General features: G+C 42.5%; 1 protein-coding gene across 1 annotated transcript in view; it reads left to right on the top strand.

Annotated features, from left to right (window-relative positions):
• The first annotated feature begins 3,188 nt into the window (after positions 1-3,188).
• LOC111965815 (alpha-1,3-mannosyl-glycoprotein 4-beta-N-acetylglucosaminyltransferase B-like) overlaps positions 3,189-11,172 on the top strand; it is a 191,489-nt gene continuing 183,505 nt past the window's right edge. Inside the window, 1 exon segment of the mRNA XM_023990142.1 lies at positions 3,189-3,599. Within this exon segment, the coding sequence (XP_023845910.1) occupies positions 3,503-3,599 (97 nt within the window). The 5' untranslated portion in view covers positions 3,189-3,502.

Here is an 11,172-nt window from a genome sequence, read left to right as displayed (position 1 = left end):
AGTCCATATTATTGCAAGAACAGCTCACATAAGCAAAGACAGACAACAGTCCATCATTACTTTAAGACATGAAGGTCAGTCAATTCGGAAAATTTCAACAACTTTGAAAGTTTCTTCAAGTGCWGTCKCAAAAACCATYAAGTGGTATGATGAAACTGGCTCTCACGAGGACTGCAACAGGAAAGTAAGAGCCAGAGTTACCGCTGCTGCAGAGGATAAGTTCATTAGAGTTACCAGCCTCAGAAATTGCAGCCCAAATAAATGCTTCACAGAGTTCAAGTAACAKACACATCTCAACATCAACTATTCAGAGGAGACTGCGTGAATCAGGCATTCATGGTCAAATTGCTGCAAAGAAACCACCACTATTATAGGACACCAATAAGAAGAAAATATTGCTTGGGCCAAGAAACATGAGCAATGGACATTAGACCGGTGGATCTGTCCTTTGGTCTGTTGAATCCAAATTTGAGATTTTTGGTTCCATCCACCATGTCTTTGTGAGACGTAGAGTAGGTGAACAGATGATCTCCGCATGTGTTGTTCCCACCATGAAGCATGGAGATGTGATGGTGTGGTGGTGCTTTGCTGGTGGCACTGTCAGTGATTTATTTTGCATTCAAGGCACACTTAACCAGCATGGCTACCACAGCATTCTGCAGCGATACGCCATCCCATCTGGTTTGCGCTTAGTGGGACTATCATTTGTTTTTCAACATGACAATGACCCAACACACCTTCAGGCTGTATAAGGGCTATTTGACCAAGGAGAGTGATGGAGTGCTGCATCAGATGACCTGGCTTCCACAATCACCCGACCTCAATCCAATTGAGATGGTTTGAGATGAGTTGKACCGCAGAGTGAAGCAAAAGTAGCCAACAAGTGCTCAGCATATGTGGGAACTCCTTCAAGACTGTTGGAAAAGCTTTCAAGATGAAGCTGGTTGAGAGAATGMCAAGAGTGTGCAAAGCTGTCATCAAGGCAAACGGTGGCTACTTTGAAGAATCTAAAATCTCAAATATTTTTTGATTTGTTTAACAGTTTTTTTGGTTACTACATGATTCCATATGTGTAATTTCATAGTTTTGATGTCTACACTTATTATTTTACAATTTAGAAAATAGTAAAAATGAAGAAAAACCCTTGAATGAGTAGGTGTGTCCAAACTTTTGACTGGTACTGTATCTACCAATATTCATTTCAATATATCCACCAAAATCATCTAGGTTACACATTATTTTATTTGTTTGTTATTCATTATTGTGCAGTAGCCTAGCCTATACAAAAATTATGAAATTTGATCATTACACCTTCGAGGTGACACATTGCATTAGGCAATGTTCGATGCATTCTTAATCAGAAAWTATGCAACCAAAGTGAAGCGTCTGATGAAAGCTGTGTGAAATAGCTTTACTTTTCGTCTCATCCTCCTTTACTGCCTCTTAGTGGTGCTCCGTCACCTGATTCTGACGCATAGGTCCCATGACCGCTTTATCAAACAGTATTTTTTTCCCCCGGGCGAGTTTGGTAATCCGTAGAACGCGCACGATGCTTCTAGAAACAGATGGGTTTTAGAAACTAGATCAAATTTGTTTCTGGGCGTATTACTATGTTGTCATAATAATTCGTGGATCTCAACCATCAAGTCTCTGGATTATGACTGAATGTATTTTTTGTTGTGCTTTTATAAATTATTGTTGTCACTCTGTGTCCAATTAATCTATCATTGTTGCCATAAGGCTTGAATGACCATGTTCATAGGCTAATTTAAGGTTATCCCATGGTTACCTTATTGATATGATGAGTAATTGTCATTTTAGCAATAATGGTAGGGAAAAGGCGCAAGGTCATGGYTATAAGGGATTCTCCTAACCTGCTACGTTAATTACTCTAAACTTCTGTGTAAATTCTCCAAACCTGCTGCTACGAAAAGTCAAATCAGACAAAAAATGTATTCCGTCTAGTCAAAACCAAGACGCACGTAAAGTAGTAAATGAGCTATGTGTAAAGTTTTTCTTTCACCGCTAGGTGATAGCATTTCTCCACGAACCATGTGCCTAGTCTACTACATGGTGCAAGGCAGGGACCTATTCAAATTGGAAGATATTGCTGAGAAGTTCCTGCACATCTTGTTGTAGTTTTGCCTTCTTTTCCTGGGAAATTATTTATGTTAATAATGGTATTGTCTGTCACTTAMATTTTTTWWAWTTAGGASACGCTCTAATCCAGAGCGATTTACAGTACGTAGTAGTTAGTGCATACATTTTCCGTACTGGTCCCCTGGGTTAATCTCAACCACAACATTGGTGTTGCAAACTCCACGCTCTACCAACTGAACCACACGGGGCCATTTTCATTGGAATAACCTCTATGGACATAATTTCATTTGCTGACATTATTCCTGTATTATGATTTATTTTATGGCCATTTATCAAAACAAAMGCATGTTGACTGACAAGAAAGTGTCTTGTTGGATAGGGGCGGCAGGTAGCCTAGCGTTAGAGCGTTGGACTAGTAACCGAAAGCTGACATGGTAAACATCTGACGTTCTGCCACTGAACAAGGCAGTTAACCCACTGTTCCTAGGCCGTCATTGAAAATAAGAATGTGTTCTCATCTGACTTGCCTAGTTAAATAAATAAAAATAGTTTGAAAAATATGTATATATATATAATTTTTGTAAGATAGACTACTTGTTAATTGTTTTTCAGTTCGACAGTAGTAGTGAGTATGTTTGCAGCTTGTTTGCAGAGCGACTGACATTTGTAAACAGTTTGCGCAATGGTTTGTTAATTTGGCTAATTAATGCAGCCTATAAAACAGGTGTGTTCCGGCCAGATGTGGAGAGAAATGCACTGCKCATTCGGACCCCAAATTTGAATTGGGTTTATTATTCAACGAAAAAGTGATTAATTGAAAGCCCGCTTCTAGGTAGGCTAAATAACCCATATGGATTTGGGCACATGGTTTGCCTTTCCACGTTATAGTAGAAGTAAAATTCAATTTAAAGCACTGTCAAATGTTTCAGCCAAGTGAGGCTATTTCATTCTTTCATCTTGGTGCTGCACTTGCGATCCACTTGCATGCCAGGCTCAGCAGCCGAATGGATGAAGAAGTACTTGTATGCTACCTCGGGCACTTAGGCCTACGTCATTAAATTAAATGAGCGGAACATGAACATCAACCTGGAGCTGCTGCCTTTCACATTTCCCAACGCCCACTCGCAACACTGTATGGCATCTCTTTAACCACTCCGCTCTGACTCGAGGAGAGAGAGAAAAAATATCCCTCCTTTTCTGGCAAACCTTCCTGGGGTGCTCACTGCATGCTTGTGCGACTGAGTAGTCTACCCGAGAGCAGAGCGCCGCGCAATAACAAACTCAGTCCTCCGCTCCGACTGCCAGGCGTAAAGAGGCATTTATCTCCTGGAAGCACCGCAAACGAGCAGAGAGAGCCCAGATACCCCGCACTCGGTTCGGACATGAGCCCGGGGATCCGGAGATGAGGCTCCGAAATGGCACCTTCCTAACGGTCGTATTGTTTGGTCTATGCGGACTCATTTCGCTCTCCTGGTACACGGCATTCAGCAATTCCAAAGGTAAGGTAGCCGCTATAACGCACCWCGCTGCGGGGGTGGGTTGAGGCGATTTGGAAGATTTCGTCTGCTATCGGAGACCCGAGCCTACACAAAATATCGGTCTGATATCGTGTGGCGTTCACTTGCGTTTCTGTGTTTGGAAATAAACTGCTGGTGTTGGTGTATGATATTGACATGTTGTTATCCTTCGACCGTGAAGAATAGGATAGAGTTTTCACCGGGTGGTACGGTCAGACTCTCTACCTTTGTCACGCATTTTCCTTGCAGCTTTTGCTTACATTGAGCAGGTTATGTTGATAAATACATMATTCTAAAGGCCCCCAGGACGAGCGTTTTTATATTCCTCAGCCTGTGCTTGCAGAGGGATATTTGGTATATTTTCCACTGTATAAACACAGCGTTGACATTATGAATCCGATTGCGCAAAACGCGCATCTCAGGCATCAAGATTGAAACAACGTAGCTGGAGATTATTCGTGCTGATCCAATGTTTCTGTGTAGCTCTGGTTTGCAATATTCGGCCACTTTAGCATCTAACGTTCTGGAATCCAATTGACTGGTGGTTGAACTTGCAAAATTCTACCTCTGCAACCTGCAAGGTGGCTGTGGATTGTGCATGGATGGATGGATTTTTCCCCCTTGGTTTGTACATTTTATAGAGCTTTGAAGTTGTTGTGCAAGGGGACGTGTCCTTCCTAGGTTGATAGTTCCCTCAAAGTGCTGGCTGTTATAGTTATTGACAGTTCACACACATGTCTTTCATGGACCCCCCATGGCGTTGGCAGCCTCACACTCCCCTTTGGTCCCTGCCAAATGTTCTCTACACTGAGAGGCTATAACAAACAAAATCACAACTATGTATGTATTCCTCTTCAGCGATTATTAGTCATCGAACTCTGCATAGAAGTAAGTTGWTAAAGTCTGTTCAACTAAATAGGGACTTGAAAGCCACTGCCTCTAACAATGTTGTTGGGAACTTTAATGTATGATKTCATGATTATCTGTTTTTCTAATGATGAATAATATCTTATAAAAATGTTGAAGAAAAAAAGAAAACATGKCATGAGGCAAATTCCCATAAGATTAGTACGATAGATCTGAAATCCAGCCGTTTTTCCCTGTTATAGTGCAGTGGCAAAATTCCCTGGAYGTTGGTGCCACATTTCAGAGAAACCTGATAGGGTAATGACTCATATCTATTTCTAGTTGGTTTCACTCCGATGGAATCAACCCTTTAAAAAGCTTGAGATTATGCTTCTCAGGAGCTAACACAACATTAGCACCATAGTGGAAGTGCACCTGCACTGTGTTGGGTGTGTGTAGTTTACACCAGAGCTCTAGCTGGATGCAGGTACATTTTTCATTCTGTTAGAACCCTGCACACAAAGATGAATGTTTTCATGCCAAACACATGCTTTGGGGAATGTTTCTAGACACACTGCACATTTACSTTCCCAAATTGCCAGTTATTATCTAATAATAGCAGTCCTATTATAACAGTTAGATAATTGATCCTGGGGGTCTTTACACTTCCCTGATTGCTATGTTTAGGTTGTGCTACAGAGAGGATATGTTGGGCACAGAGAGTGAAGCATAGACTATAATGTGATGAAAGATGCATYCTGAAATCAATCAACTCCAACAAATTCCCTGTGTCATATCAAAATAATGGCATACCTTCCCCAACAACTCTTCGATTACAAGGGGCAGGCAAGGAGTGGGAAGGGTGTGTGTGCAGTGTAGCTTATTAAGACTGTTAACATGCCTTATATTCTGAGTTAATTGTGGAGAAACTGCTTCTCCTCCCTTCCTCTCTGCCCCCCCCCCCCTGTTTCCTGACAAGATATCATGCTCCTCAGTATCACCGTGGTTTCCTGTGGAAAGCCATATTTCTGTCTCGTGCATCCTGTCTACTGTCATGTGTTGTTGACTGGGGTATGTGACTGAAATTGACTCCTGTACTGATGGCAATTAACTTGGGAGCAAAACAGGGAGAGATTGCACCGCTGTGTGTGTCAGTAAGTGTCTCGATGCGCCCCTCCGAGCCAGCAGGCACTTGGGCAAATTAATTCAGTCAAGCAAACAGCTAAACATGATTTCAGAAGCTTGTTTRATACATTTATTCCGCTGAGGGCTGTTTCAATCTATCTGTGCTTGCCGATTAACATTGCACTGAACCTTGCCACTCGTCAGATATCAATTTAATATCAACAGTGTCAGATAAGTCAATGTTTCCCAGGAATTAATGAATGGATTGAATAAGAAATKATTATTGATTATGATTATTGATACACAAATGCAGGTGAGTGAGTAAGTGAACAAATTATGTAATGGGTGGAAGAATAACTGAAAATGAAGACACAGGGTTTCTCTCTCTATACAACCCAAAACTAATTCAGTACATCTGAATTCTCATGAACAGACCTTTATCTTAAGCTTTTTCTTTTTGAAACACTAATTCTCTGTTTAGTTCCTCAAAGTGACTTTCTCTCTGATGCGACTTGGCCTACGGAATTCCCTGCAGCACAATGACTCTTGGGAGATGTGAAAGTTGGTTTGTCACTGATAGGCCACCGCACACACACAAACACACAGTCTTGTACAGCTAACCTTGTGGGGACACACAATTCAGTCCCATTCAAAATCCTATTTTCCCTAACCCGTACCTTAACCCTAAAACCAACSCTAGCTCCTAACCCKTAACGTAATTCTAATCCTAACACTAATTCTAACCTTAATCCTAAACCMCCTAGAAATAGCATTCGACCTTGTGGGGACCAACAAAATGTTCCCAGTTGGTCAAATTTTTGTTTGTTTACTATTCTTGTGGGGACCTCATGTCCCCACACACCACATGCTCGCTGCCTGGTAGACTTTTTTTTGCACTCTCATGCTCTGTTTCGCTTTTGATTGAGCTTTTGTTGTGGCTTTGTATAGGCTATTCTAATGTGGCCTCCAAACAGAATGTTGTAGAAAACAGAGACTGGTCTTATCAGGTAGCTCGCTAGTCAGTGTCGTTTTCCAAGCTGTACTACACCCATAATGTGTCCTCTGTGGATATTCATACTTGTCTTTGTCCACGCTTCAGTACACAAAGAAGAGTGGTGATTCTGAGAGCAAAGGAACTTTGGATTGATCCTTTGTTCTTTTGTCCTCTCCTCTTTCTCTCCCTCGTTCCAGTGGGATGCGTAGGGGCAGGTATCATGTTGCTTTGTACGTCTGAGGAAACATTGATAGTCCTCCACTGCATTCAGAAGTCCCACACCGAGACCATGGCTAGATATGAGGGGAAACACGAGCCTGTGTGTGTGGACACAAACACCACCAGCGGGGAGAGACCGGGGTCTTCTTTTGGGAAACTGGGTAACCCAAGGATGTTGGTCAGTTTCATCAATACTGGGACAAAAAGAGCTGTGGTGTGTGTGTGTGTGTGTGTGTGTGTGTGTGTGTGTGTGTGTGTGTGTGTGTGTGTGTGTGTGTGTGTGTGTGTGTGTGTGTGTGTGTGTGTGTGTTAGCGAGCTTCCAAATACAAATGCTTTATCAGTAACATTTACATGCCTTTGATACAGCATCCTATCTTTCAAGTATTCAGTGTGGTTTCATGTGTTAGAAGTTCTTTGAAGAAAAATAATGATTGAATGAAAAGAGAGAAGAAAACATCTGTTGTGGAGGAGAACTAGACTGTTCTTTTGTGTGGGATGTTAAGGTGAACACGCAAATCAGTGGATGATGGATCAGGTAGCATCTAGTTAAATGTTTCAATAAATGCGTGTCGGGAAGGAGTTGTAAATGGTAAAATATAATGCAAAGTTGAGAGGATGACTATTGCCAAACGTGACTAATGACATGTTCTCTTCCCACCTGGTCTCCAAGGAGACCAACCACAGGTCTTTACAATAAAGGGTAGAACTGCATTTTCTGTTGCATGTTTGGTGAGAGAACAGATACTGGTGCGGTAGGCTTTGTGTTCTCTAGTCTAGGAGTCACGTGAAGGTTGATCTTGTGGGTTCTGGCATACGGTGTCTCCTTCATAACGACCTGCAATGGTCTTACACACTCAATCACAAACACGTCTTACACTTTGTCTGTGTTTTGGCTTACCACACATAAGTGGCATTATTTACTGACAACGCTGGCAAGGATGTAGTTGGCAGCAGCTGGCACAACCAGCATGCCCCCTGCCCTGCCCCTAATCCACAGCCTGCCCACAGCAGGGCACAGAGAGCCAGACAAGGGAGGGGAAGGGAACTGTATACAAAGTGTGTGTGTGTGTGTGTGTGTGTGTGTGTGTGTGTGTGTGTGTGTGTGTGTGTGTGTGTACTGAATGGCTAGTATCACCCTCATGTCAGTCCACGCCTCATTTAGTTCCACTACCTCTAGTGAGCGTGCTAAAATTCACACTCGGTAGCTTGACTGTGAATATTGCTGTCCCATGAGTTGTAGATCTTACTGTATTGACTTGGAAGCAGAATGCTGTCCCGTGAGTTGTAGATCTTACTGTATTGACTTGGAAGCAGAGTCACGTGAAGGTTGATCTTGTGGGTTCTGGCATACGGTGTAAATGTACAACTTTCTATTCTTCATAACAACCTGCAATGGTCTTACACACTCAATCACAAACACGTCTTACACTTTGTCTGTGTTTTGGCTTACCACACATAAGTGGCATTATTTACTGACAACGCTGGCAAGGATGTAGTTGGCAGCAGCTGGCACAACCAGCATGCCCCCTGCCCTGCCCCTAATCACACTGCCCACAGCAGGCACAGAGAGCCAGACAAGGGAGGGAAGGGAACTGTATACAAAGTGTGTGTGTGTGTGTGTGTGTGTGTGTGTGTGTGTGTGTGTGTGTGTGTGGTGTGTGTTACTGAATGGCTAGTATCACCCTCATGTCAGTCCACGCCTCATTTAGTTCCACTACTCTGTTGAGCGTGCTAAAATTCACACTCGGTAGCTTGACTGTGAATTTGCTGTCCCATGAGTTGTAGATCTTACTGTATTGACTTGGAAGCAGAATGCTGTCCGTGAGTTGTATTACTGTATTGCTTGAGAGCAGAAAGCTGTCCGTGATTGTAGATCTTACTGTATTGACTTGGAAGCAGAATGCTGTCCCGTGAGTTGTAGATCTTACTGTATTGACTTGGAAGCAGAATGCTGTCCGTGAGTTGTAGATCTTACTGTATTGACTTGGAGCAGAATGCTGTCCGTTGAAGATCTTACTGTATTGACTTGGAGCAGAATGCTGTCCATGAGTTGTAGATCTTACGTAGTTGACTTAGAAGCAGGTTAGAGTGAATCTACTCTTTGGTAGTTGTCCAGGTTTTGGTTTTGCACACTCACAGTTGCTCTTCCCCTGTCAAACAGCCAAAGGTGTGTTGTGGTGTTGTTGGTGTGTGTCAGCCATCCATGTCCCCAACCCTAACGTGATGCAAACTGTGGTAACCTTGACAATAACTCTGGCCTTGCATGGGTGGGTGGCCTATATACACATACATAACACAACACAACACACACACACACACACACACACACACACCCCACACACACACACCACACACACCACACACCACACAACACACACACACACCACACACACAGAGAGAGAGAGTCTGACGCTGGGGGCGTTGTCATGAGGCTAGCCATAAAAGCATGCCTATGAGTGTGTTTAAACTACTGCAGTGCAGAGTAGAAGGGGGAGAATCAAGTAAGAGGAAATGGTTTATGTTTGTCTGAGTTTTATCTGAAGATTAAATTTACTGAGCATTTCCTTTGTGCATTGATTATGGTGCATATTAAATGGTGCATATTAAATATGGTGCATATTAAATATTGCTGGTGCTACAACCTGTGCAGTCTAGGCTACAACAGACTCAACCCGTGGAAAAAATATACTGTATTGATTGAACGTTTTTTGTTATTAATTTGAGCACATGTTACTTTGTGTATTTTTGCACTAAACTGTCTTATTTTCGTCAATGCATCAAGGGGAGATTTCCGACCAGGGTAAATGGAAGTACAGTGCCTTTAGAAAGGTTTCCGACAGGGTAAATGAAAGTACAGTGCCTTTAGAAAGATTTCCGACCAGGGTAAATGGAAAGTACAGTGCCTTTAGAAAGGTTTCCGACCAGGGTAAAGGGTAAAGTACAGTGCCTTTAGAAAGATTTCCGACCAGGGTAAATGGAAAGTACAGTGCCTTTAGAAAGATTCTACCAGGGTAAATGGAAAGTACAGTGCTTTAGAAAAGATTTCCGACCAGGGTAAATGGAAAGTACAGTGCCTTTAGAAAGGTTTCGACCAGGGTAAATGGAAAGTACAGTGCCTTTAGAAAGATTTCCGACCAGGGTAAATGGAAAGTACAGTGCTTTAGAAAGGTTTCCGACCAGGGAAAATGGAAAGTAACGTGCCTTAGAAAGGTTTCCGACCAGGGTAAATGGAAAGTACAGTGCCTTTAGAAAGGTTTCCGACCAGGGTAAATGGAAAGTACAGTGCTTTAGAAAGGTTTCGACCAGGGTAATGGAAAGTAAGTGCTTAGAAAGGTTTCCTACCAGGGTAAATGGAAATACAGTGCCTTTAGAAAGATTTCCGACCAGGGTAAATGGAAGTACAGTGCCTTTGAAAGATTTCCGACCAGGGTAATGGAAAGTACAGTGCCTTTAGAAAGGTTTCCTACCAGGGTAAATGGAAAGTACAGTGCCTTTGAAAGGTTTCCGCCAGGGTAAATGGAAAGTACAGTGCCTTTAGAAAGGTTTCCGACCAGGGTAAATGGAAAGTACAGTGCCTTTAGAAAGATTTCCGACCAGGGTAAATGGAAAGTACAGTGCTTTAGAAAGGTTTCCTACCAGGGTAAATGGAAAGTACAGTGCCTTTAGAAGGTTTCCGACCAGGGTAAATGGAAAGTACAGTGCCTTTAGAAAGTTTCCGACCAGGGTAAATGGAAAGTACAGTCCTTTAGAAATTTCCACAGGTAAATGAAAGTACAGTGCCTTTAGAAGATTTCCAACAGGTAAATGGAAAGTACAGTGCCTTTAGAAAGGTTTCCGACCAGGGTAAATGGAAAGTACAGTGCCTTTAGAAAGATTTCCGACCAGGGTAAATGGAAGTACAGTGCCTTTAGAAAGGTTTCCGACCAGGTAAATGGAAAGTACAGTGCCTTAGAAAGGTTTCCGACCAGGGTAAATGGAAAGTACAGTGCCTTTAGAAAGGTTTCGACCAGGGAAATGGAAAGTACAGTGCCTTAGAAAGGTTCTACCAGGGTAAATGGAAAGTACAGTGCCTTAGAAAGTTTCCGCCAGGAAATGGAAAGTACAGTGCCTTTAGAAAGATTTCCGAACCAGGGAAATGGAAGTACAGTGCCTTTAGAAAGATTTCCACCAGGGTAAATGGAAAGTACAGTGCCTTAGAAAGATTTCCGACCAGGGTAAATGGAAAGTACAGTGCCTTTAGAAAGTTTCCGACCAGGTAAATGGAAAGTACAGTGCCTTTAGAAAGGTTTCGACCAGGGTAATGGAAAGTACGTGCTTTAGAAGATTTCCGACCAGGGTAATGGAAAGTACAGTGCTTTAGAAAGTTTCCG

The sequence above is a fragment of the Salvelinus sp. IW2-2015 genome, linkage group LG6.2, assembly GCF_002910315.2.
Source record: "Salvelinus sp. IW2-2015 linkage group LG6.2, ASM291031v2, whole genome shotgun sequence".
Classification (NCBI taxonomy): Eukaryota; Metazoa; Chordata; class Actinopteri; order Salmoniformes; family Salmonidae; genus Salvelinus; species Salvelinus sp. IW2-2015.
The sequence above is the reverse complement of the archived record's forward strand: the minus strand, read 5'-3'. Positions and strand labels throughout refer to the sequence as shown.